This window comes from Oenanthe melanoleuca, chromosome 24 (assembly GCF_029582105.1).
Source record: "Oenanthe melanoleuca isolate GR-GAL-2019-014 chromosome 24, OMel1.0, whole genome shotgun sequence".
Taxonomy (NCBI): domain Eukaryota; kingdom Metazoa; phylum Chordata; class Aves; order Passeriformes; family Muscicapidae; genus Oenanthe; species Oenanthe melanoleuca.
The window spans coordinates 5680048-5705678 of NC_079357.1; the positions used below are offsets into that span (position 1 = coordinate 5680048).

Below are 25631 nucleotides of genomic sequence, written 5' to 3' on the forward strand. Positions count from 1 at the left end.
AATTGTGGCCACGTGCAAACAAATCCTAAAGGTTCAGCATTATTTCATAGCTGTTTTCAGGAGTAGGCACCTCAGAACAGGTTTTATTATTGCAGTGCTGGGCTGACCTCAGCATGAGCTGTTCCATATGGGTGCTATGCTGGGATAGAGCCTATGCCCTGTGCTTGTGCCTGGTATGGTGGGAAACAGCCTGAGCCCAAAGAGCACCACTCACTGGAATTAAAGACTTTTTGGGGCATGTGAGCCTGCTGAGCTGACAGACAATTTCCTGAAAACCCCCCACAACCACCCACCCTGCTCTTGCTTTGCAGGCGGCAGCTGCGTGCACTCGGAAACATCGAACCACATTTTGAGTTGGAGTCCCCTCATTCTTCAGCCTGTTTCCAAGGACTGTAAGGAAAAACCAGGATGGAGTTCATCCAGAGTCACCCTAAATGGTTCTGGGGACCTTTGTCAGCTCCAGCTGCGGGAAACCTGAGGCAGTGACCATTGTCCCCACTTAAGGCCAGGAACTGCACCGCAGCGTCGCTGAAAGGGAGTCACGGGGGGATGTTAATTATAACAGAGAGAGTCACTATTTATTTTTTGTAGTAGTGTCATATGAATGTATCTTGGTTTCAAAATGGTTGCCTTTTTATATTATTTATGCCTTGAAATCCCTTTTTTTGTTGGTTTGTTTTTTTTTTTTTCTTCCCCCCACACACCACAAAACTAGCCTGGTTATGTGTATAAAAAAGAATTGTAATAATATAAAGAATGAGGATGGGAAATGTGGAGTGTGTTTCCGTGGCAATTTACCAGCACTTCTGGGGAGCCCCAGAGAGGGATTTAAGCAGGTCTGAAATGACCAACAGCTGCACCTCCCTGGCAGCTCAGTGACATGGTACTTGAACTCTTCTTTCCATGAACACCTCCTGGCCTCTTTTGGTTGCTTTGGGAAGATCCCAATGAAGAAATAAGAAGCTTTATAAGAAAAATGAGCCTCCGTTGAGTCTGTCCTGTGCAGCTTGAAGCAGAACTTGAGTCAGTGACTGTGTCTTTAGGTGCTCAATAACCCTTCTGCAGAAGGACAGGTGGAAATCCAGCCTGTCTCATTTTCCCACTTGCAGAAGACAAAATTCATTTCAGCCCTTGGTTTGAGGGATTGCTGACAGTGTGGATAGCTCTGAAATGAAACCAGTCATGGTGAAGGAGCTCCCACCAGCCCTGGGCATGGCTGTGAGGAACCCACCCATCCTGGACACAGCACGATGGAAGTGCTGCAGCCTTAACTGCAGGGCTTGGATGGGTGTTTCAATTTTTCCTTTCCAAATTTAATCTCAGTAAATAAACCAAACCAGTGCTTGCAAAGCACTCCCTCCCCCTACACGAGTCACAGTGAAATGAAGCACAATTTACAGTGATGGTCACCCCAAGGTGACATGTACAGCCCAGAGCAGCGTGTCCCTGCCAGTCTGGGAAGGGAGGGAGCTGGGCCAGCCTGGCTGCAGCTGCTCCAGAGGCCTGGGGAGCTCAGGAATACTGCTGCAGCTTTGCCAGCAACAGGGTCTGGTGAGTGATGTCTGTGTGAGCAGGAAGCCCTGAGATCCACCTCTGTGGGCTGCTCCGAGTGTTGGGATGGGTTTTTATGTTTCACAGAATCCCAGAACAGTTTGATTTGAGAGAGACCTTAAAGCTCATCCAATTCCACCCCTGCCATGGGTAGGGACACCTTCCACTATCCCAGGCTGCTCCAAGCCCCATCCAACTCGGCCTTGGGCACTTCCAAGACTGGGGCAGCCACAGCTTTTCTGGGTACCCTGTGCCAGGGCCTCACCACCCTCACAGGGAAGAATTTTTTCCCAATATCCCATCTAAACCTGCCCTCTGGCTGTGTGAAACCATTCCCCCTTGTCCTGTTACTATCTGCTTGTGTAAGAAATCCCTCTCTCTCCTTTTTATAAGCCCCCTTCAGGTACTTGAAGGCCACAACTAGCTCTCCCCAAAGCCTTCTCTTCTATTGCATTATTTGTGGTTATATTGTTTTTTTTGCCTTTTTTTTAGGCTTGTGCATCCTCCCAGCTAGAGCTTATTCCAAAGTTCTCTACACACTATGGACTTCACACCCATGGGCTTTCACTGCCATGTACACCAGAGCCACCACAGATCTCCCTCCTCTCTTTTTGTTTATCTCATCCTCACAGCCTGGATTTTTCTTTTGTAGGACCTGCTGCAAGGCTTTCCCCTTTCCAACAGAGACTGGCAGGCGAGTGGTTGGGATTTAACTCTGGCTGCTTTGTTTTCCCCAAACACTGAAATTTAACCATGGTTTTAAACAACCTTGCTTAAATCTCTCCTGTATTGTGGGTGTGTCAGATAAAGACACTCTGTTTTTCAGAGAAGCTGTAATATCCCTTTGGAATGTTACATGTTTGGAAGTGATGGTTTTGCAGGGGGTTTGTGTAGGGGATTTCTGGGGTTGGTTTGACAAAGGGATTGATGCTGCTTTATGGCTGGTGTGGGGATTGATACTCTGTGGGCACTGATGCAGGTTGGTTCTTGTGCTTGTTACTTCCCAATGGGTTATTATTAACCAAGTACAGGAAAAAATGGCCCAAGGTCCCCTTATTTCCACACACACCAGAAGATGAGGACTCAGGAAAGCTGGGAACTGCCTGACACTTTCCTTGGACCCTGCTTCCCTTTGTGCTTCACCAATGCAGGGAAAAACCATCTCCAATCACTGTTTTCAACCTCCTGCGGTTTGGCCTGAAACTGGGGAGTTTGGGGTGAAGATGAGGCCCCTTTCCACAAAAAGCTTTGTGGCTGTTTTTGCACCACAGAAACCTCAGCACAGTCCCAAAGCAGCATCCCCAGTCGATGCCAGCCCTGGGGCTAAGAGCGGTGTGTCAGCCCTTGGGCTTTTTTTCTGCCATCGGTGAGAAACTATTTATTGTAGCCTAAATATTTATTTTAGCTCCAGCAGTAACTGCAGCCTGAGGCTGAGCTGGAGGGGCTTTCTCTGGGTGCATTTGGAGCCAGCTGCCTCCAGCCCGACACGGCACAGGTGGGTGCTGCCGTCCCGTGGTGTGCACGAGAGGAGGAAAGGGAAATACAGAGCAAAAGCCGGAGAGGTCACGGTGTGGCTGTCACGGCGATGGTGACGTTGTCTGGTGGGTCCTCGGTGGTGCCTGGTGCTGCTGAGAGTGGGTCTGCAAGGTGGGGGGAGCCCAGGTGGGTGCTGGCTCAGCAGGGCAGGTGGCTCAGCCCTGGGCTCGCCCCAGTACCTGCCGTGCTGGGGACAGACGGGTCTCCCTGTGCCGGTGCTGCTCCGGCTCCTGCTGCCGTGCTGGGGACAGACGGGTCTCCCTGTGCCGGTGCTGCTCCGGCTCCTGCTGCCGTGCTGGGGACAGACGGGTCTCCCTGTGCTGGCCCTGCCTCCTCCTCCCCTGCGGCCGCTTCAGCATCCTCCGCTGTGCCCACGGGCTCCTGGGCGGCGGGACCAGCCCTGGGGGACACGCTGGGTGTGGCTGGTGCCCGGGCACGGGAGCAGCGGGACACTGGGGTTTGGGCACTCACGTGCGGAAGAGCAGGTCGTGCAGCCCTGAGGAGAGGGGTGGGTGTGAGGTGTGGGTGCCAGGGGTCGGGTGTGGCCCCCGATGAGCCCCCGCGGCCCTGGCACTCACGTGGGAGGGTCTCCCGGTGGCGGGCGATGCAGTGCACGGCCAGGAGTGATGCTGCGGTGGCCACCAGCATCCCTGCCACCGCCGCCCCCGTCACCGCCGGGTAGGCCTCGAAGGGAGGCTCGGCTGGAAGAGAGCAGAGCGAACATGGCAGGCAGCAGGAACGGGCAGAGCCCAGGGAAGGTGCGAGCCTGTGCCTGAAACCTGCTGACGGCTGCTCACACTCGGCTCCTCAGCTCCGCCAGGATGGAAACGCTGCCCTTCTGCACTCAACCCTTGCTGTGCCCCCACGGAGCAGCAGCCCCTGCCCACTTCACCTGGCGTCTGCACCTCGGAGGGGTGCCCGGCCGTGCGGTGGTTGACGGCCAGGACGCGGAAAGCATAGAGCACCGCGGGGTCCAGCCCCCCCAGGCGCCGGTCGCGGGAGTGCGGCTCGATGTCGCCGGCGGCTGTTTCCCAGGGGCTGGGGGTCTCCCGGAGGGGTTTCTTGGTTTGGCGCCGCTGCACCACGAAGCCGGTGAGGTTGCCGGCGCCCTGCGTCCGCCACTCCAGCCGCACCTCGGTGCGCGCCCGCGTGTACCGCAGCTTACTGATGGTGACGTTGGGCGGGGCTGGGTACCCTGCGGCGAGATGCACCCGGCAGGAGGGGCTGGATGCCCCCAGCCCGCCCTCGCTGCCCCCAGCCCACCCTTGCCCGTCCCAGGACTCACGGTCCACGCGGAGGCGGACGGGGAGGCTGGCAGTGCCCACGGCATTGGTGGCGGTGCAGCGGTAGATCCCACTGTCCCCCGGCCACTCGGCATCCCGGACGGTGAGGTTGACCCACGCTTCTCCCTGCTCCAGCCGGTACTTGGCCAGCCCCGGAGTCACCTCCCGCTCCTTTGGGTCGTACCAAGCCACCGTGGCACCGAGACTGGCGCTGCTGCCGCGCTGCCGGCACGCCAGCTGCGCCTCGCCGCCCTCCAGCACCGCCACCTCGCTCTCCGCCTCCAGCTCGGGGACCTCTGCTCGGCGACAAGGGGGGACAGTATGGGCAGGGAGGTGCCAGCCCGTCGTGGCACGGTGGGCTCCCTGGGGACGGGTCCCGCTTACCCAGGCGCAGGCGGCACTCGGCGGCAGCGGCCCGCAGCGGGTGCGCGGCCACGCAGACGAACTCGCGGCCCCCCAGGCTGCCGTCGGTGCTCAGCACCAGCACGGCGCTGGAGGCTGCGGGGTCGCCCAAGGTGCGGCCCGCACTGTCCCGCCAGCGCAGGGTGACGAGCGGCGTGCCCCCCTCCCACCGGCACTGCAGCATCACGTACTCGTCACCCTTGGTGGCCGCCGCCGCGCAGCTGGGGCCGCCGGACGGGACCCCTGTGGGATGGAGCGGCGTCAGAGCGGGGGACTGCCACGCTGTGCCAAAGCAACCCCAAAAAGGTGACACCCCATCCCCAGGGCGAGGGGGGTTTGGCAATCCCGGCTGTGCCTCAGCGTGCCCGCTTTGGAGCAAGCTGGAGGTGTGAAGGTCCCAGGAAAAGCAGCAGCACCTTGGAGTGCCCGTGCCATGGTTTGGGCACGGCCCGGGGTCATTGCCGCTCTGCTGTGACACCGGGGGGTCAGAAAGGGAGCTGGGGGGCAGATGGGCCCATTGCTACTCACACAGGGTGGTCCCACAGGCAGCCCCCAGTGGCAGCGCAGGGTGGGAGGCCAGGCAGGAGAAGGAGCTGCCGTTCCTGGTGGCTGCCCCTGACTGGATCCTGGTGGCCATGGAAAAACTGGTCCCCATCAACCCCTCTTCCTCCTCCTTCTCCTCCTCCTGGGGGCCCACCCAGCGCAGCCGGGCCAGGGGGAAGCCCCCCAGCCAGCGGCACCGCAGGGCCACATCCCGCTGATCCTCGGAGGCCAGGGCAGAGCAGCTGGGGCTCCCGGCTGGTGGATCTGCAGCAGACCATCGGCACTGGGGGAGACTGTGAGCTCCCCCCCAGCCCCACCCCAAAGTGCCGCTCCCACCCACATCCTCACCAGGGAGCTGCGCTGATCCGTCTCACCCCGTGGGGACTCACCGGCCCCCCCGCGGGGGTACTTACAGTAGACAGTGAGGACGATGGTGGCCTGGGTGCGGGTCTGCAGGTGGCTGTTCTCGGCCAGGCAGGTGTATGTGCCCGCCTGGGCGCGGGCGATGGCAGTGATGACGTAGGTCTGGCCGATGTGCACCTGGGAGCCGTTGTGCAGCCAGACGTAGCGGCTGGGGGGGTTGGAGGGAGCCAGGCAGCTCAGCACCACATCCTCCCGCTCGCCCGCTGAGAAGCCCCCCTGCTCGGGGGAGAAGGGCTCCACACGGATGGCCGGCTCATCAGGGCCATCTGCGGGGACACGGGGCCCTTTAGACAGGGACATCCCCACAGAGGGGACACAGCCCTCCCTGGGGCTTCCTCCCACTGGTGGGAAGCAGGGCAGCAAAGCCCCCTTAGAAAGGGTGCACCACGGGGGCTGAGAGCCCACCATGACGCACAGTGGCCACCGATGCATCGTGGTGGCAGCTCACCCGGTGGCCATGGTGGCTAGAGAGGCCATGCTGGTGGGGTGTATGATGGCCATGAATACATCACAGCAACAACAAGCCATACCGTGGTGGCCATAGAGGCATAGTGGTGGCCACGGAGACATCACGGTGGCAGGATACATGATGTCCATGGATGTTCCATGATAGCTATGGACATACCATGGTGGCAGGGTGCTCAGCGGTGATGGCCAAGCCATGGAGATTGTGGTGGCCACAGACATGCTATGGATGTCACCAGCCCCGTAGATGCCCCCCCAGCTGGTGGCTGAGGTGGGTGGCAGCCAGGGCACTCACAGACGATGTCCAGGTAGACGGGGTCGCTGGTGTGGTTGTTGACCTCGTTGCGCACGGTGCAGATGTACCAGCCCGTGTGGCTGCGGTTGGCAGGCGTCAGCTGCAGCTCTGCCCTGGAGCCCCCCGGCCCCGCAGGGGTCACCGAGGGACCCCCCCGGGGCTCCTGGTGCTGCCAGGAGAAGCTCAGCGGCTCCGTCCCCTCCCGCACAGTGCACGTCAGGGCCACCGCCGCCCCCTCCGCTGCCGCCGCCGCCGTCGGCCGCACGAAGGGCTTGGAGACGGGCACTGGGGGCACCGAGTGTGAGTGGCCCCCACAGACAGCAGAACGCCCCAGGGCCCTCCCATCTCCCCTGCCCAGATTGTTCGGGCAGTGAAGGGCCACAGCAGCAGTAGAATGGCTAGTGAGGACATCTGCAGGTTAGTGAGGGGCACCCTGGCTGTGGGCATGGGTGCTAACTGGGGTGGCTACTGGGACCAGTTTGGGATGCTGGGATGCTTGGGTAGCCAGGGCAAGGAAATGAGAGTGGCTTCGTGGGCTGCTATGTTGGCTGGTAGGGGGCTACACTAGTTGGAGTCAAGGGAGGTTTGCTGGCTAATGGTGACCTGTGCTGGCTAGTGGGGCCTGGGTTGGCTGATGAGTGCTATGTTGGCTTGTGTCGAGCAATCTTGGCTAGCAGTGTGTTATGTTGGCTAGCAGGATGCTTTGCTGGCTAGTGGCAGACTATGTTGGCAAGTAGGGTACTCTGCTATCTAGTCAGGTGCTTTGTTGGTGAATGGGGTACTAGAGTTGCTAGTGAACCACCATGTTGGCTAGTGGGACTCTACATTGGCTAGTGGGGCACTATGCTGGCTTGTGATGTTTTACTGAGCCCCTTTGGTGGCCAAGGGGATGTTTTGTTGGCCAGTGGATGGCTCTGTTGGCTACTGGGCAAGGGGCTGGGCTTGACCGCAATCTAGGGCAGTGTGATGCTGGCTGCTGCTGGCCAGCAGGGCCCCCCAGGCTGGCCACAGCCAGGGACTTACCCAGGACTCGCAGGAGGACGGTGGCGTAGCCCACGCGGAGCCGGCCCCGCTCCGGGAAGAGCCCCTGGCAGAGGAAGCGGCCCTGGGCGGCCACGCGCAGCTCCCGCAGCTCCAGCGTCCCGTTGCGCAGCGTCACCCGGCCCAGCAGCCCCGTGCTGGGGGCCACGGCCACCTCCCTGCCCGAGCCCACGGCCACGGCCCGCGGCAGCCCCTCTCCCTGCGGCGTGAAGCTCCAGAAGACCACGGCGGGCGGGGCCGCGGCCACGGGCCCGCAGCTCAGCTCCACGGCCCGGCCTCGCACGCCCGTCGCCCGCCACTCCTCGTAGGCCGCCTCGCCCGCCGCCAGCGGCTGCCCTGCCCGGGGCAGCGCCTCCGTCAGGCCTCGCTCGCCCCCCGCCCGGGGAACGGGGGCTCAGAGCAGTGCTCACCCCCCGCCAGCGCCGGCAGCAGGCACAGGATCCAGGGCCCCCTCCAAGGCGGCGGTGCCCGGCCGCGCTCCATGGCGCCATGTCCAGCGCCCGCACGACGAAGCAGGGCTGCGCTCTCCGCCGACCTGCTCTCCGGTTACCCCCAGGTAATTAAGCCCAGCCCTGATTAACTGTTAATTATTTATCAAGCTGACAGCACAGGGGGAACCCGACGCCACCTCCGCCTGGGCCCTGCAATCTCAGGCCTGAGGAGACGTGCTTGCTTTGTGAATGGCAGCATCCTTGCGTTCTCCCCACGTGGGAATTTAATTCCTGAGTGTTCCCTTCTCCACACAGAATTTTTTTTTTACTGAAAGAGGGGAAAATACATTGCCACTCCCCTGTGATCAGAGCTGGGGGGTTTGGAGCTGGGGAAGCCAGGCAAGGAGCAAGGTTTGATATTTCATCTCCCAGTGTCTGCCACGCCCCAGACCATCAAACATTCATAGGGGCGGCTGTGCAGTAATGCAATGCCAGGGGGCTGGAGCAAACCAGGGGGGATTTGGGGTGTACATGGGAAGGGGGATCAGGGAACACTCAGCAAAGTCTGGAAAACTACCTGCCACCTCCCATCTCCCTCACTGATCCTTTAATTAGAATTCATTGATTGTTACCAAAATCGCCCTGTTGATAACAAAGGTGAGACTCCCCACACAGAGGTTTTGGTGCTTGAAATGCCCCAAAGGGTTAAAGCTGGTGGCAAGGAGCAGCACAGCCAGGGCCAGGCCCTCTTTTGCTACCACCAGGTCTTGCTCTCACTGCTACGTGCCTCTGGCTGGGCTCTCATCACATTTTGTGCCCGCTCAGGTTGGGTTTGGGTAGAAATCTGGATGAGGAGAGCAGGGGGCAGCAGCCAGCAAGACCAATGACATCATTGCCAACACTGACCTAATAAAACATTTCTCTGATACCTTTCAGAGAATTCTGGTAAAGAAGGAGCCATCCTGGTGATTACAAACAATTGTATTTTTTAAAGATTAACAAAGGCACAAACACGGCCCCATCCTTGGAGTCCAACTTCTGTCCTCACACTGCGGGGACCCCAAATATTTGGAGTTCAGACCCCCGGGGCTCCAACCTGTCTCCTGCACTGCCAGGACCCTGAACACTTGGGTTTTGCCCCGGGATCTGGGATGGCAGCAGTGGATTCCTGCTGCCATCTAGCGAGACAAGGTTCGCTCCAGCCTCTCCTCAGGCAACACAACAAAAACTCAACAGCTTCAGGATACAAGAGAACCGGGAAGTTTTCCCTTGTAACTCTTCCTCCTGTTCAAAACCAGAACTTGGATTTGGGAGAATGAATCCCTGCTCCTCACTCAGCTGCAAGCTTCTCCAGCTCATCCATGTCGTACGGATCCAGCTGCTTGATTGTGGTCTCTGTGGGAAGGAAAGAGAAATTGTTGGGACATGAGCACAGAGCTCGTTCCCCTGAGTGCTGCCTGCCCCATCTGAGTGCCCCATGCCAGCTGGGAAGCTCCTGGACTGTTCACTGCAGCATTTCCCTCTGCAGGGAAATCAGCTGGGAGGAAGTGCAGGGGGAACTGGGTCAGTGGGGAAATCAGCTGGGATAAAGCAGGAGGGGAACTGGATCAGGGCAGCAGCCAAGGCACGGCAGCAAGCACAAGCAGCAGCCCCACAGAGAGCTCAGAGCACAGAGCTCAGCCTCTGGTGTGCCCCAACTCCCTGTTCCCACCTCCACAGCCATGCAGGACAGGGAAGGTTTGTACCCTCCAACTGCAACATCACAACGTGAAAAGCACAAGTCAGACCGCTGGGAGTTCATCCTCACACTGGATCCTTCTGGCCAGGGCTGTGCTTGGGCTCATCCACAAGACAGTTGTTCCAGCTGCTCACTGCTTCTACTCCACGGCAACAATCTTAGCCAGAATGTGTGGCTCGTGTCTTCTCCGCCTGGTGTCTGCCTCAGGCTCACTCCAGGTCCCAATGACAGGTGGACATTTAAAGGAACCAATAGGGCTGAGTGGCTCTGAGGCCAGAGATGAGGAAGGGACACCATTTCCTGCCCATCAGAAGGGGTTATAAAACCCTCTTTCCTCTAAAAATGACAGGGAAAACAGGCACTCGGATTCAAAAAGCCATCAGTGCAGCCCTGGCATCTGGCAAATCCCATGAAAATCCTCTTCAGGTTAACAAGTGACAATCAATTTCCACTCAGGAAAGATTTCCACAGCTGCCATCTCCTCTCCCACAGCCAGGGCTGAGCTGGGGCACCAGCTCCCCTGGGACAAAGGTGTGCAAGGAAAGGCAGAAAAAATGCCTGAAGGAGGGAAAAAAAAAAGGTGCTGAGGCATCCTGGGTACCAGTAACGTCCGTTGCAAGCTGCACACAACCTCCAGGGCTGTTTCTTGGGGAGCAAAAATCACCCTAGAAGCTGTATCTGTCACCTGTTCCCAGTGAGATGAACCCTGGGGAGAGGAGCAGCCTGACAAGGACTATGGAAATGCGCTAGAGGGGATCAGAGCCCCAGCCCCGCCTCCCAGAGCAGTGGGTCAGTGTGGATGCTCACGGAAATACTCCTCGATCCTGTGCACGAGCGGCACGGTGTCCCTCTGCACCACGCTGAAGGCGATGCCGCGGTGCCCGAAGCGCCCTGCCCGCCCGATGCGGTGCAGGTAGGTCTCAAAATCCGGCCCGCCGTCCACATCCACCGGCAGGCCAAAGTTCACCACCGTGGTGACCTGCTGCACGTCGATGCCTGCAAGAGAGGGAGAGGATCCTCTCAGAGTCAGTGAGTCAGGGGTCTCTCTGAGTTCTTCAGAGAGAAATCAGAGTGCAGGGATTGAATTAAAGCCTTTGGATGGATTGAAGTATATTATGCCACTCACACATAAAGCAGATATTTAAGTTAGTAAGTTAATAAGTTTTAGGGTGAGTTCTAATGCTTTTAGTAAGTGAAAGGTTTCAAATGCCAACAGAGTGAGTTCTAGTGAAGGTTGAAACATACTGATATCTTCAGCAAGAGGCTCCAGGCCCACAGCTGTAGACAGGACTTAGTCATAATACAGCTATAGTAAGAATATTGCTGACGTTTCTTAGAACAATGTATGCATAGTTCTATATGTAACCTGGTGTGCTAAGAAACTAGAATTCTAATAGGTTAACGAGTGGTGATCTGAGTTTGCATCTTAGCTTGTTGGAAAAACCCTATATAAGAGTATGTACTGGGGAGAGTTGTTGCTTTTAGCCATTGTGGCTTTTAGCCATTCACTTATTGCCACTGCTTTTGCCATTGCTTTGCCATTGCTTTTTGCCTTTGCTTTTTGAGACTGATGTGCTTTGTAATAAGATGTGCTTTGTAATAAATAACCTTTTTAACTATCAGCTGCTTTGCTTATTTAAGATAACCAGACGAAGCAGGAGCCAAGAGCTCAGAGTAGCAGCCAAGAGCTCTGGAGTTAGGTGCCTTAAGAGCACTGGAGGTGCAAGAACCTCACAGGATAGCCTGTCCCACAGGATCAATGCATTCCAGGCACTGGGTTTCCCGGGATACCTCTGGCACAGACGTTGGTGGCAATCAGGACCTTCTCCTTGCCCTCGCGGAAGCGCTGGATGACGCTGGCCCGCTGCACCACCGTCAGCTCTGCTGTCAGGATGGCCACCTGGTGCCCGTCCTGGCTCATCTTCCCTGCCAGCCACACTGCCAGCCTGCGGGTCTGCACACACAGGGACAGGCTGAGGCCAACACCTCCCTCTCCAGAGTCCCCTGCTCCTTTTGAGGGAGCTCATGGTGGTTTTCAACACTCCCCTGGGGTCTGCTCCTTTGTTTTGGGGGTCTTGGGAGGAGCCCACTTTGTCCACACTGTAAAATGGCCCATTCCTGCTATTCCCAACAGGAGAGGGGCAGTGCAGGGCTCTCCCAGGCAGGGGCCTTACCTGGCAGAAGATCATGACCTGACCGATGATGAAGCTGCCATAGAGGTTGCAGAGGGCCCTGTACTGCTCGTCCAAGCCCTGGCACACCATGAAGTACTGCCTGATGTTGCTGAGGGTCAGCTCCTCCTCACGCAGCTTGATCACAATGGGGTCAGGGATGATCCGCTCAGCAAAGGCCCGCACGGGTTCCTTGTAAGTGGCTGAGAACAGCAGCACTTGGCAGCTCTTGGGAAGAGCCCTGGGGCAGGGAAAAAGCTCTGTCAGCCACAGAGAGCAGCTGCTGCCCAGGAGAAGGACAGAAACCCTAATTTAAACTGATTTTGTGTTGCCTTCAATGGAAAGGGAAGCCAAGAGGGCTGACAAGTAAGTTGGACAGGGACTCTTAAGAAGTGACAGGAAAAAGAGGGAATGGCTTAACACTGAAAGAAAACAGGTTTAGATATTAGAAGGAAGTTCTTCCCTGTGCCAAGAGGGTGCTGTGCCCAGAGCAGCTGTGGCTGCCCCATCCCTGGAAGTGTCCAAGGCCAAGCTGGATGGAGCTCTGAGCAACCTGGTCTAATGGAAGGTGTCCCTGCCCATGGGACAGGGAGGGAACAAGATGGGCCTTAAGGTTCCCTTCCAACTGAGAGCATTCTATGATTCTGTGAGTCAATCCAAGGCCTGTAACAGCTCAAAGGAAAGTTAAACGAGGTGAAGTGTCTTCCTGTGTGTCCAATGCACGCAGTTTCACAGACAGACCTGTGCACAAGACTCTTTGGCACTATGAGGACACTGTTAGAGTGACAGATTCCTTTAAAGCTAAAGAGAAGGGAGAGCAGGGAGTCAGGACCCCAGCATGCAGCAACCCTCACCTGTGGATGCGGATGCTCTGACAGGAGAGGCCCTGCATGTCGATCATGATGTCAGCCTCATCCAGCACGAACAGGGAGATCTTTGCCAGGTCCAGGATGCGCTGTTTGAAGCACCAGTCCAGAGTGGTGCCCGGTGTTCCGATGATGATCTGCTCCTCCAGCGCTGCGCCCTTCAGAACTGCAAGGGGGCAAAAGGCATTTGGCTGCCTCCAGGCATGGAGCTCTCTGTGCTTTCCCTTGGCTTGCTCAGACCCTGGCTACTCAATGGTGCCTTCAAGGGGTCATCATGACACTGCCCTACAGCCTTGGGGCATGGGAACCACCCCATATGGGAAAAGGGAGTCTGCAAGCAGCCAGTGATGTGGAAAAAACTCTTCAGCAGGAGAGGGGGACTGACACTACTTTATTGCCCTTCATGGATGTCTGAGCAGTCCCTGGTAGGTCCAGGCTCTAAGAGGGGATGCCTGTGCTCCCTTCCCATTTCTGGAGCAGTGCTGGTAGCTGTGCTGGCTGCACTCACCTCGGTTTCCCCGGACAGCATAGTTCACCTTGATGTCAGTGCAGAACTTCCCAATGGTCCGCACCACCTGCCCGATCTGCAGAGCCAGCTCGTAGGTGGGAGCCAGGCAGAGGCACTGCAGGAGAGCAGAGCAAGGAGCTGTCAGGTGGGGCACACGGGCAGGGACAGCAAGAGGAGCTCAGGAGCATCCCACAGCACTGAGGCACAGGGGACGGGGCAGTGCAGCACAGCTGGAGGCTCAGGAGCTGGGCTGTGCTCCCAGCTCCAGCCTAAGGGGCAGAAAGAAGCTGCTGCTGCTGTTTTTTTGAGAAGGAAATTCCTCAGAAGCGTGGTGTAGCTTGCTCCTGTGCCCTAGTTCAGTCACACTGTCCATACATACAAGAGGAGATCTTACATGGCTGGAAACAGCTGGCAAAGCTGGTTCTGCACCCACAGAGGGGACTGGGAATATCTGACCACCAGAGACCAGCAGTGTCTGCAGCTGCTCCTCAAAATCTAAATTCCAGGATAACTGAAGCCTGGATTGATCCACTCTGGCAAGTCAAAGCACCTCCCTGAGGTGGACACCGTGCTTTTGGTCCTACCTGCCACCGTGACGGGCCCTGGTGGTTTATCATCCCACTCCAGTGGGTAAAGTCACACAGGAACAGGGACAAAGCCCAGAGCTCTGCCCCTGGCAGTGTCCTGGGTGCTTGGGCCACCCCCTCCTGCAGCAGCTCCCCCTGTCCTGCGTTACCTGTGGATATTTCTCGCTGGCACTGGCTCTGCTCAACATGGCCAAGACAAAAGCTGCTGTTTTCCCTGTCCCTGACTGGCTCTGGGCAATCAGGTTTTGGGGCCTGCAAGGCAAAAGCAGCTTACAGGAATGCAGGGATCAGGGTGCTCCTGCTTGCCACCTCAGTGCTGGGATGCCACAAGGAGCCAGGGCTGAGTTCCTACTCACGGGTAAGCCAGCATGAGCGGCAGGGCCTGCTCCTGGATTTTGGATGGTCTGTTGAAGCCCATCATGTAAACCCCCTGCAAGAGCTCCTTCTTCCTGTGGAAACAAAGCATCCCATGGATGCCCATGAGAAGGAGGCTGGCATTCTGAAGCGTGGTGGGGCCGAGGGCTGTGGCAACTCACAGGGGCAGCTCCTCGAAGGTCTTGACAGAAAAGAGTGGGGAGTTGGGGTCCCGCTGCAGGATCTCCACGTGCTGCTGGGATTCCACCAGGGATGTGTGGATCAACTTGTTCATGAGTGACAGCTCTGCCAGCGGCACTGGGAAAGGCAGCAACTCCGTCAATAAAAGACATGGAGTCACAGAATCATTGGGGTTGGAAGGGATCTCTGAAAATCATCCAGTCCAAATCCCCTGCCAAAGCAGGGTCAGTTGGAGCAGGAACGTGTTCCTGTAGGTCTGGAATGTCTCTAAACAGAGAAAATCCAGGACCTCCCTGGGCAGCCTGTCCCAGCACTCTGCCACTCTCCGTGTCAAGAAGTTCTTCCACACGCTGAGGTGGGACTTCTTGTGTTTTAGTTTACAACAAAACGTTTGTACTGAGAATCCTCTCTCCGGAGGATTTCTTATAGTTCTGTAGGTTCATTAGAAACACTGATTACTGCAGGCTATCACCATCCTTGAGTGTGAAAACACACTGCACCGGGCCCTTCGGTGGCGACTGAACACTGAGGGCCGGGCCTCCCTCGGCGGGGCTGACACCGAGACCCCCTCGGGACCCACCTCTCTCCTGCTCCTCCTCGCTGTCGGCGGCGGGGCCGGGCCCGGCGCGGAGCAGGCCGAGCCCGCGGGCCTTGACCCGGCCGAGCGGCTCGGGGCAGCGCAGCGCGGCCCAGCGCGGAGCCGGGCGCACCGCGGGGCCCAGCCCGGCGCCGCCCGAGCCGGGGCCGCGGTCACCGCCCGCCCGGCCCAGCCCGGCCAGCCCGCGCTCATCCCTCGCCATGGAGCCGGCCCGCAGCGCCGGATGGGGCGGGAACATCCGGCAGCGGCGGCGGCGGCGCGGCGGGAGCGGCCGGCGGAGCGCGGACCCCGCGGAACGGTGGGCGAGCTCGGGGTGCCGGGCACCGCGCCTCGCGGGCCGGGGAGGGACCCGCAGCGCACCGGCAGCCAGGCTCGCCCCGTAAGGTTTAGGGCGCTCCTGGGCACAGAGCCTGTGGCACAGGGCGCGGGGAAGCCCTGGGGAGCCGGGGACGAGGAGCGTGGAGAAGGGAGGGTGCCCTGCTCTAGGCAGGCACCCCGCAGGGTTTGGGGGCTGTGTGTGTTCCCCCGCTCCGTAGGATGCTGAGTCCTGGGACACCAAGACAGAAGGAGGGGTCCCCAGGGTGATGGAGATGCAGGGATCGCGTGGGGCTTTGGGGGTCCCTGGGGTGTTAGGGGATAGGGACCTGTTATAAATGAGAAACAAAGTCTCGATACTCAGAAAAATTTAGATTGCTTTATTTTATGGACAGAGCAAGCAGCGCTGGGGAAAACGTGAGGGGTCACCGCCCACTCCACGCTTCCACCGAACTTGGTTTGCAGCTCCCTTTTTATAGTATGGTTTTCCTTGTAGTAATGAATAATTGTTATTTTTTTGTTGCAATAATTCTGCAAGGTAAGCAGTGGTGGTCAAAGAAACTTCCAAACTTTTGTGGGACAGCTCTTGGGACAATTGGTCATGTAACCATCTGGTTTCAGATAAAAAACAGAAGAAATGGGAAGCCTGATCTTTAGCAGATAGTTTGCGATTGATTACACAACCGCAGGAAATCTGATTCTGCAAAAAAACCTTTCAGACTATGGAAATCCCTTTTTTTTTTCTTTTACAAACTGGTATACACAACATTCATAACAGGGGGATTTAAACAGAGTGGGTTTAATCATATATTTCCCTTTATCTAGGTCTATGTTTTTTTCTTATTTTAAGTATTCTGGTTTGTATAAACTCCAAAACTTCTATGATTAACACAAATCATTTGTCAATCATCACAGACCCTATAGGGCAGTGAGGGTCCCCAGTTGCACAGAGGGATCCTTCTTGGTGCCAGCACTGGTCCCCACAAGGTTTTGGGGGTCTCTGTGGAGTTAGATGACAGGGACCCCATCATCTGCAGACACAGAGCTCACACAGTTTGAGAGGGGAGGGAAGGGGCCCATGGATGCTGAAGGAGCAGGGAAGCTGTAGGGTTGGGGTGCTGTCCCCCATGGGCTTTGGGAAGAGTTTCAAGGGTTTTGTGGGGCAAAGACCCCTTCACAGCTGGATGGGGACCCACAGAGTGCTGGAGAGCCAGGGACCACTAATCTGGAAGGGCTCCTGAGATGCCAGAACCCCTGCATTGTGGGGTGACAGCCAGGTCCTCAAGCTTGTGTGTCCCCATCTTGGGATCACCTCCAGGGGAGGTTCAGGGGAAGCTGGACTCAGGACTCCAGGCTGCAGCTGTCTCATGCTTCCCATCATCCCACTCTGTTTTCCAGCCATCCCACTGAGCTTTTTGGGGATCCTTTCCTGCACCAGAACTGCTGCCTGTTCAATCCATTCCCATAGCTGGAAAAAAATTACCACTGGTAATAATAATAACACTACTAGTAGTGCTAATAATACCTTGTTTCCATCCTAAAGCTAATTTATTTTAAAGATGGGATAAAACAAGGCAAAGGCAGACAAGTGATGCAGACATGAGTTGGGAATAATGGGTGTTGCCTGCAGTGTTTCTAATGAACCCACAGAACAATAAGGAGTCTTTGCAGATGCTTTATTGAGAAGATATTGCCGAGACCTTGCAAAGAGAACCTCCTCCACACCAAAACCGAGCCTGTGCTCGCAGCGCAGCAGGGGGATGTTCCAGACTGGGGGGTGCTGAGGAGGAGAAAGCAGCGGGCTGGGGCTCTAGCAGGCGGTGCTGCGGCGGGGCATGAGGCGGTGGGCCAGGTCCCAGCGCACGCCGAAGCGCAGCGAGTCGCGCTTCTTCATGGTGGGCACCTCGTAGGTGTTGGGGACGCAGACGCCCCTCTGCGCCCGGCGCGGCAGCCCCGTCTGCAGGATCTGCCTGTGCACGGCCCTGCGCAGGCTCTCGTGGGGATCCTCCCCGGGAAAGCTGAATCTCTCCCAGTCTTGTTTATACTTGTTTAATTTGGCCACTGGGTCAGTTCTCTTCATTCTAAGAGCCTTTGGAGCGATGTAGTTTGTGGGCAAGCTTGGTCTATGCCTTGGCACAGGGTATTCGGATATAGTGTCGCTCTCAAAATCCCCGAGGAGAGAGGAGGGGGTCTTCTCACGGAGCCTGTCGTCATCATCATCATCATCAACATCATAGTGCAGCCAGTTCTTCAAGGTGTCGCTGCTGGTCTCTGTATCGGAGATGGGGTCATCCATAAAAGCCCTGGAATACCCCAGGCTCCATGGCTCGGCGTTCAGTGACTCATCAGAGACCTCCACCGTTCCATCGGGTCTGTGCCTCAGCACCTTCCTCTTCATCACTGGCCTCCTGGGCTCCCTCTGATACATGGGAAGGGACGACTGTGTGCCAAAACTGATGGATGAGTCAGCATAGGGATCATCATAGGAACTCGATGGTCCCCCACTGTCTTCCTGCCAGGCGCGCAGCTGGTTTAGATAGGCTGCCAGCTCGTCCTCACTCTCTGCTCCTGGCACCTTCTCCATGGTTCCCACCAAACTGGGTGGATTCTGCAGAAAAAGAAACCAGGGTTAATTTATTGCAGTACACTCAGGTTGGTTAAAGATGTCAAAGGGGCTCTAACGCCCAAGTTTAGGTTGGGGGTGTCCTCAGTGCACTGCTAAATCTCCTGCTGCCAGCAGAAGGCTCTTCCCTACAGTTACACAAACACAACCCCTAAATTCCTGCTAGAAATCTACACTAGAATTAATTATGTGCTAAATGAAGTACTGATGGAAAAACACAGGGCAGGTTCCATGCACTGGGCGAGAGATTAATGGTCTTTCTTTGTACCTCTACTTCTAAACCCACAATATTTAGTCATAATTTAATCAGGAGACATCCAAGAGGGTGTTTTACTTTCAGAGGAGGGAAGGGCTCAGTGCAGTGTGTTTAGATGCTCATTTATGAGTGGAGATAGTAAACCTCCAGCCCTGTGACAAAAAGGGATCCAGACACAGATCCCACTCTCAGCACGGGTTTAGGATCTCTTTAGGGGGATTTGAAAAGCCATAAGTGTTGCTGGTGCCGCTGGGAACAGTGGGAGCAGATGGTGGGGCGGGATGAGTGGCAGCCATCAGCACGCTGTCTGCAGTGGGGATGCAGGTGTGAAAGTGAAGGGGCTCCGTGACGGCTCGCAGGAACGTGCTGCTGCTGACGGAGCAGATCCCGTCAGCTGGGGGAAGAGGAGTGATTGAATAGTCCAAAAAAAGAGATTCCAGTGAGATGAAGCTGCCCCGTGCTAAGCACCAGCGGCCCTGCCCTGCCTGTGCTCCCCTGGGAACACCAAGGGGCTCAGACAATAAAGATTGACTGTTGGTAACAGTTATTTTGCAGAACAATCCTAGAGATCTAATAAAAACCACATAAAAATGCAAATCCACCATTTTTTTTCTTTCCCTGCAGACCCCAGGGATCCACCAGCAGCAAACTGACACTCCAAAGTGGTGGCTATGGCTGAGGAGAGCACAGTTACTGACCATGAGCAGCTGCTGAGGCGGGTGCAGGAGCTGGAAGTGGAGGTGAAGCGGCTGCAGGAGAAGCTCCGGGAGGACAAGGAGGGTTCTGGGAAGAAAGAGGCTCCTCCAGCCCCTGGGAAAGGCAGGAAACGCCAACAACGGCCCTTTGATTTCGGTGCCCACAGCCGCAGACACGTGGCACTGCGCATTGCCTACCTGGGCTGGGGCTACCAGGGCTTTGCCAGCCAGGAAAACACCCCCAACACCATCGAGGAGAAGCTCTTTGAAGCCCTGAAGAAGACAAGGCTGGTGGATGACAGACAGACGTCCAACTACCACCGCTGCGGGCGCACGGACAAGGGTGTCAGTGCCTTTGGGCAGGTCAGCAGCCCCATGGAGGCTCCTGTCGGTTTTCCTGGGTGGGATGGAGGTCTGATGGGATTTCTGTCCCACGGCACAGCTTGGATTTGTTCTTTAAAAATCATCAGCTCTTAACCCTGGACATGAACCTGGCAATAGCTTCCTGCATGTGCAATGATGATTTCAGACCTCTGAAGCCTTTTTAGTGCCATTTTCCCCCCATGTTATTGTTTTCCAGAGCCCTGTTTTAAGAGGATAGAACGTGTTTTAAGCTGCAGATTCCCCAATAGCTTGGTGATGCCCTGCTCTTGGCTGATTTAAATGGCAACCCTACAAAAACCCAAAATCTCCAGGAACTGGCTCACTTCCTGCAGCATCAGGCAGCTGAATTTCTGCACAGAAGGGTCTGAGGGGAGCTGCAGCCAGCGGAAGGGAGCGTGGGAGTGGGAGCTGGAGGGAGGGAAGCAAGTTGGGCATGTTGCTGGGTGGGCATGGAGCCATCCGGCTGGCTGAGACACTGGGGAGAGAGCAACCTTGGTGGCTTCACCATAGGGCTGGGTCTCCTTTCTTCCCCCTCAGCACAGAAAGCAAAGCTGGCATAGGTTTAGCTTTAAATGGCTGCTCTGCTCTCCTTCACAGGATAAGTCACATGAAATCAGGGCATTTGGTGCCTTCTCTTGCACCACTTCAGCACATGGCACCCACGGTGGGAATGAACTTGTTCCCACACCCGATGTCCTGGCCAAGCAGGCTGTTACTGCCTTCAAGTCATCACCTCCAGCTTGGGAAAAAAAAGCACATTATAACCCAGTGACTAAAGATGAAGCCATTCCGAGACCGTGCTACGTAGGCAGCCTGCAACTTTCTCTGTTTTATTAATGGAATCCATGGCATCTGCTCGGGTCCTCAGAGGCACTCGCAGCTCTGCCATGGCAGGATTGCCTGATTGAAGCCACCTTCATCTGTAGGAGATCCTGAATTTATTTCCCAGAGGTGTGGGAAGACTTGGCTCCACGCGCTGCTGCGCCCATCCATCCACACTCTAATCCTGGCTTTCCTCATTTCTGCAGGTGATCTCCCTGGACCTCCGCTCCAGCCTGCCGGAGGGGCAGCAGCTCAACGGCCACGAGGGTGAGGGGCAGCAGGAGGAGCTGCGCTACACCCACATCCTGAACAGGGTGCTGCCCCCCGACATCCGGGTGCTGGCCTGGGCCCCCGTGGGGCCGGAGTTCAGCGCCCGCTTCAGCTGCCTGAGCCGCACCTACCGCTACTTCTTCCCCTGCGCCCAGCTGGACGTGGCGCTCATGGACAGCGCGGCCCAGCGCTACGTGGGCACCCACGACTTCCGCAACCTCTGCAAGATGGACGTGGCCAACGGCGTGCTCAACTTCCAGAGGACGATCCTCAGCGCCAGGGTGACGTGGGTGGACGGCGGAGGAGAAGCCGGGCCACGGGATCCGTTCCGGCTGTGCCAGTTCGAGGTGACGGGACAGGCGTTCCTGTACCACCAGGTGCGCTGCATGATGGCCGTGCTCTTCCTCATCGGCCAGGGCATGGAGAGCCCGGATGTCATCGATGAGCTGCTGAACGTGGAGAAGAACCCTCGGAAACCACAGTACAGGTAGGGATCAGTCTGCAAAACCCAGTGGGCTGCTCTTCAGAGCAACAGCTGTGCCTGGAGTGCTGCTGGCAAGCCATGCCAGCACTTCAAGCACTCTTATGCATGGAAGCAGGCTGTCAGTGGCCTCACTGGAATGCATCCACAAGGATCTCTGTTTTCTTGCTCTTGAGCAAGGTTTTGATAGCTATAGTCCTTGATAATTGGTAAAATTATGTCACTTTTTACTCAGAAAGGAAGTTCAGAGAATATTAGGGCTGGTTTTGGGAGATCCATTGTTCTTGAGCCTTTTAGTGGTCCCACCTCCTGTCCTTGTCCCCAGCATGGCAGTTGAGTTCCCTCTGGTCCTGTACAACTGTGAGTTCCCAGACCTGCAGTGGCTCTACGACCCAGAGGTGCAGAGCTTCAACGTGACACACTTGCAGCAGCTCTGGGCCAGCCATGCCGTCAAAACCCACGTGCTCCAGGACATGCTGGCAGGGCTGGATGCTGCTCCCATGGCCACCAAAAAAGGTAGAGGAATTTGGGGGGGGAATACTTGGAATGCTTGCTGACAGACAGCAGGGTTAGATGGGATATTGAGAAGATTCATCGCTGGGAGGGTGGGAAGGCCCTAGCACAGAGTACCCAAAGAACCTGGGGCTGCCCTATCCCTGGAAGTGTTGAAAGCCAGGCTGGAAGAGCTTGAGCAACCTGGGATAGGGAAAGGTGTCCCTGCCCATGGGAGGGGCTGGAACGAGATAAGCTTTAAGGATTCCAACACAACCATTATGGGATTCTGTGACTTACAGAGGATTAACTGATTAAAAAAAAAAAAAAAAAAAGGACGGGACAATTAACTGTTGTTTTTCCATGATGCCACAGGTCCAGGGAGCAGCCTGGTGCCCTGGGGAGAGCTGCAGCCCCCACTCCACAGCCAGATCAGCGGCTTCGTGGAAGGGGTCCAAGCCCGCACCTACAAGCCCCTGCTGGCCCGGCCCAGATGCGAGGGGCTGGAGGCCCGGATCGAGCACTTCGTGCGGCGGGGCCGCATCGAGCCGCCCCAGGGTCCGGGCGTGCCGCGGGAAGGGGCCGGGGAGCCCCCCGAGGGCAAGCGGGGCAGCAGCGGAGCCCCCGAGCAGCTGCCCAAGAGGATCTGTGTGGACACCGAGTGATAGGCACCTCGGCATGCGGCCAGCTGACGCTTCACCCTTTTTTAAAACCACTGTTATTGAACAAAAAAAAAAAAAGCGTTTTTTCATTGCTGTTTTTTATAAATCTGAAGAAAAGCGGTGTAACGGTGTTGTGTGCTGGATTGGGGGCAGTGGGAGGGGGCTCAGCGCCCCCGGCGCGCACCGAGGCAGCACTGGGCTGGGACCCCGTCCTGTCCCGTCCCACCCCTCCCGCGCCCCGGTACCTCCGGCCCGGCCGCGCCGCTCCCGCTGCTCCGTTGTGCCCCGCAACCGCCGCCGCGGTTTAAACACCCCCGCGAGCCGCCATTGGCCGGCGCGGCTGTCGCTCAGCAGGCGGCACGTTCCCATTGGGCAGCCGCTCCGCGGTGCCGCACCCGCGCCGCCGCCATTGGCCGGAAGACGGAAGCGGAGAAGGAGGTACAAGATGGCAGCGGGCGGAGGCGCGGCCAGGCGCTGTTGGCGGAGCGGCGTGGGACTGGCCCGGGCGGTGCGTGGCGTCTGCGGGAGCGGGCGGGCGACGGCGGCTCTGCGGGCGGAGGAGCTGGCGGAGCGGCTGCGGAAGAGCGAGGAACAACAGCGAGAGGTGAGCGGAGTGCGGGCCGCTGCGCCCTGGGCCTCCGGACTACAACTCCCGGCGTGCACAGCGCGGGCAGTCATGGGGAGCGGCACTCGCGGGTGAGAGGGATCGGCTGGGATGGGAGAGATCCCCGCTGCCATGGGCAGGGACGCTTTCCCCTATCCCAGGGTGCTCCAAGCCCTCTCCAGCCTGGCCTTGGGCGCTCCCAGAGATGGGACAGCCACATCTTCTCTGGGCAACCTGTGCCAGGGCCTGACCACACTCACAGGGAAGAATTTTTTCTCAATATTCCCTCTAACTTTGTCTTTCATCAGTGTGAAGCCATTCCCCCTTATCCTGTCACTCCAGGTCCTTGTCCCCAGTCCCTCTCCAGCTCTCTTGGAGCCCCTTTAGGCACCAGAAGGGGCTCTAAGCTCTCCCTGGAGCCTTCTCCAGGTGAACACCCCCAGCTCCCACAGCCTTTCCTCCCAGCAGAGCTGCTCCATCCCTCTGATCATCTTGGTGCCTCCTCTGTCCTGGCTCCAACAGCTCCAGGTTCTTCCTGTGCTGAGTTGGAGGCAGCTCTGCAGGTGGGGTCTCACCTGAGTGGGGCAGAGGGGCAGAATCCCCCTCCCCTGCTGCCCACGCTGGAGATCAGCCCAGCACAGGGGGGCTCTGGGCCAGCTCTCACCCCACAGCACCCCAAGTGCTTCTCCCAGAGCTGCTCACTGTCCCTTCATCCCCAGTCTGGATTGATTCTGGAGTTACCCCAACACAGGTGCAGCACCTGCTCTTGGCCTTGTTGAACCCCATGAGATTCCCCAAGGCCACTGACTGAGCTTGTCCTGATCCCTCTGGATTCCACACTGTTCCTCAGTCATGGAGCAGGAGCACATGGAAGGCGAGCACGTTGCTGCAGGTCACAGTGCAGGTTTGTGTGAAAGCCAAGGGCTGTTTAAACCCCACCACTGGTGTCTCATTCTCTCCTCAGATCCCCAAGGACCCAACACAGCGATGGCTCCGGGAACTCACAGCACTGAGCCAGCAGCTGCAGCAGGTTCACCCCAATGTCCTGGCCAAGATCCTTAAGCAGAGAACTGTATACCAGAATGAGGAGATTGTGGTGATAGACAAACCCTATGGGCTCCCTGTGCACGGTGAGGGCGAGTGAGGAATGGAAATGGCTCTGTCTCTGTCCTTCCCTGGGGTTTTCCTTCCCAGGAAGAGCTCCAGGGGCTTGGCCACTGTCAGATCTCGGCCTTCCCATCGCATTTTGGGGTGATTTAGGGTGCATGGGGAGTACAAGAGGTGAGACTCCTTGCTGCCCTGGGTCACGCAGGTGGCCCCGGCATCAAGAACTGCATCGCTGATGTGCTGCCCATTTTGGCCAAGATGCTGGAGAACATGAAAGCTGAGCCCCTCCACCTCTGCCACCGGCTGGACAAGGAGACCACAGGTGTGATGGTGCTGGCACGGAGCAAGGAGGCAGCGGAGAAGATCCGTCTGCTCTTCAAAACCCGTCAGGTGGAAAAGATCTACTGGTAGGAAAGGTTTGAGTGAAGAAGGGGCTGTAAAAGGTGTTTAAAAAAAGGGTGAGGGGACAATCCCTGGGGTGTGGGGTCTTTGTGGAAGTAGGGGGTGTTGCTTATCTTCCTCCTTCAGCACCATTTTGTGGGACTGGGTCATGGGAGAGGGGCTGAGGGGAGGATCCTCATCCTGTGAGAGCAACACCCCATAGACTTCTGCTTTCCCTTTCCAGGGCAATAGTCCTGGGGGACCCAGACCCTGTTGAGGGCGTTGTGGAGATCCCCATTGTGGAAAAGGAGGTGCAGAGCCACCAGTCCCACTACAAGGTGAGTCCCATGTTCCCTCAGATGCCATTCAGCCCCAGCATCCCCTCCTGCCTCCCCCAACTCCCCCTCTCACCACCCTTCAGATGACACTGGCTCCCAACTACCGCCTGCGTCCGGAGGATGGGAAGGTGGTGAAAATCCGCAGGGACAGGAGCGCCGAGAGGGCAGTGACTCGGTACCGCCGGCTGGCCGCTGCCTCCGCCTGCTCGCTGCTGGAGCTCCAGCCCATCACCGGTGAGTGAGGCTGCCCCGGGGCTGGGTCTGCTCTCTCTGCAGTCAGCAGCAGCTCTGGAAGGGGGAACTTGTCATTAGACACGACTGGAATCCTTTTTGGGACAAAGCTCTGGGAATAAGCCCTGCTGGGGCAATGCTTTGCTCCCGAGCTGTTTGCCAGCTGCCAGCGATTTTGTCCAGCACTGAGGATGGTGGGTGCTGAGGCCTGGCACAGCTAGATGTCACCTTTCTCTTCTTCTTTTTTTCTCCTCAGGGGTGAAGCACCAAATCCGGGTTCACCTGGCCTATGGCTTGGGATGCCCCATCCTGGGGGATCACAAATACTCACACTGGAGCAAACTGGCACCCCAGGTAAGGCAGGTCTTGCACTGGGGAGCAGCTGGAGCTGGATACAGCCCCTTGTGTACCCCTGCTCCTTGTGGGCTGGGCATTTCAAGTCCCAGCTGAAAGGCTGCAGTTTTGAAGGGAATGTGTTTTGTCTGCTGCAGAAGCTTCCAGAACTCACCCTGAGGAGGCTGAAGCTGGAGCAGAGCAAGGCTCGGCACCTGCCCCTGCACCTGCACGCCCACCGGCTCTGCCTGCCCCTGGGCCAGCCCTTAGACTTTGTCTGCAAGCCACCCTTCTTCTTCCAAAAAACCCTGAGGAAGCTAGAGCTGGACATCCCCAAGGACTGACAAAGCAGGACTGGAATGGTGCCGTGTATCTCACATCTCCAGTGCGTGGCAGCAGCTGTGCCCACCTTGGAGCCAGTGGTGGGCTGAAGCCTGCAGTCTCTGTGCTGGTGCCTACATGTGCCTCTGGCCCAGGAAAGCTGGACACACTGAAGAGCCTCTAGTTGAGACGAACAAGGCTGGGTGGAAGTTGGGCTTTGCCTGATTTGTGTTTTGAACTTGTTTCTGTGCAATAAAAGCTCCAGTTCTCTTGAGGGAAACGTGTGTCTCTGTGCTCTGGCCAGGTGGGACTCAGTCCCTGTG

The 25631-nt window shown here is 57.3% G+C and overlaps 6 protein-coding genes across 13 annotated transcripts in view; 3 read left to right on the forward strand and 3 right to left on the reverse strand.

Moving 5' to 3' along the window:
• CDON (cell adhesion associated, oncogene regulated) overlaps window positions 1–1366 on the forward strand; it is a 56332-nt gene extending 54966 nt beyond the window's left edge. For all 4 annotated transcript variants that reach the window (XM_056509727.1, XM_056509726.1, XM_056509729.1 and 1 more), the window contains one exon: window positions 312–1366. In XM_056509727.1, the coding sequence (XP_056365702.1) occupies window positions 312–478 (167 nt within the window). In that variant the 3' untranslated portion in view covers window positions 479–1366. The remainder of the gene's footprint in view (window positions 1–311) is intronic.
• A 1585-nt stretch (window positions 1367–2951) lies between these two features.
• Window positions 2952–8857, reverse strand: VSIG10L2 (V-set and immunoglobulin domain containing 10 like 2). The gene is made up of 12 exons (XM_056509488.1): window positions 7950–8857; window positions 7522–7875; window positions 6499–6783; window positions 5729–6004; window positions 5301–5579; window positions 4755–5015; window positions 4373–4666; window positions 3980–4282; window positions 3666–3788; window positions 3559–3583; window positions 3267–3487; window positions 2952–3191 (listed from the first exon to the last, which is right to left on the reverse strand). The coding sequence occupies exons 1-12, from the start codon at window positions 8020–8022 to the stop codon at window positions 3115–3117; spliced, it is 2571 nt and encodes an 856-aa protein (XP_056365463.1). The 5' UTR covers window positions 8023–8857; the 3' UTR covers window positions 2952–3114.
• Window positions 8858–8936: 79 nt separating this feature from the next.
• Window positions 8937–15238, reverse strand: DDX25 (DEAD-box helicase 25). Of its 5 annotated transcripts, none has more exons than XR_008842116.1 (11): window positions 14976–15227; window positions 14377–14512; window positions 14197–14289; window positions 13990–14092; window positions 13254–13368; window positions 12734–12911; window positions 11883–12120; window positions 11500–11662; window positions 10516–10704; window positions 9778–10266; window positions 8937–9365 (listed from the first exon to the last, which is right to left on the reverse strand). XR_008842116.1 is itself a non-coding variant. In XM_056509481.1 (10 exons), exons 1-10 carry the CDS (start codon window positions 15229–15231, stop codon window positions 10136–10138), a joined length of 1602 nt encoding a protein of 533 aa, XP_056365456.1. In that variant the 5' UTR covers window positions 15232–15238; the 3' UTR covers window positions 8937–10135. The 5 variants fall into 5 exon arrangements, 3 of the variants coding, with proteins under 3 accessions (XP_056365456.1, XP_056365454.1, XP_056365455.1); XR_008842117.1 differs by having other exon boundaries at window positions 9716–10266; XM_056509481.1 differs by having other exon boundaries at window positions 8937–10266; window positions 14976–15238.
• A 9-nt stretch (window positions 15239–15247) lies between these two features.
• Window positions 15248–22111, forward strand: PUS3 (pseudouridine synthase 3). The gene is made up of 5 exons (XM_056509483.1): window positions 15248–15372; window positions 18812–19245; window positions 20295–20845; window positions 21165–21355; window positions 21707–22111. The coding sequence occupies exons 2-5, from the start codon at window positions 18859–18861 to the stop codon at window positions 21994–21996; spliced, it is 1419 nt and encodes a 472-aa protein (XP_056365458.1). The 5' UTR covers window positions 15248–15372; window positions 18812–18858; the 3' UTR covers window positions 21997–22111.
• HYLS1 (HYLS1 centriolar and ciliogenesis associated) lies at window positions 16970–22357 on the reverse strand. The gene is made up of 2 exons (XM_056509487.1): window positions 22239–22357; window positions 16970–17916 (listed from the first exon to the last, which is right to left on the reverse strand). Exon 2 carries the CDS (start codon window positions 17890–17892, stop codon window positions 17119–17121), a length of 774 nt encoding a protein of 257 aa, XP_056365462.1. The 5' UTR covers window positions 17893–17916; window positions 22239–22357; the 3' UTR covers window positions 16970–17118.
• A 46-nt stretch (window positions 22358–22403) lies between these two features.
• RPUSD4 (RNA pseudouridine synthase D4) lies at window positions 22404–25582 on the forward strand. The gene is made up of 7 exons (XM_056509486.1): window positions 22404–22597; window positions 23562–23727; window positions 23910–24111; window positions 24330–24423; window positions 24507–24657; window positions 24911–25008; window positions 25146–25582. The coding sequence occupies exons 1-7, from the start codon at window positions 22439–22441 to the stop codon at window positions 25329–25331; spliced, it is 1056 nt and encodes a 351-aa protein (XP_056365461.1). The 5' UTR covers window positions 22404–22438; the 3' UTR covers window positions 25332–25582.
• The last annotated feature ends 49 nt before the right edge of the window (window positions 25583–25631 follow it).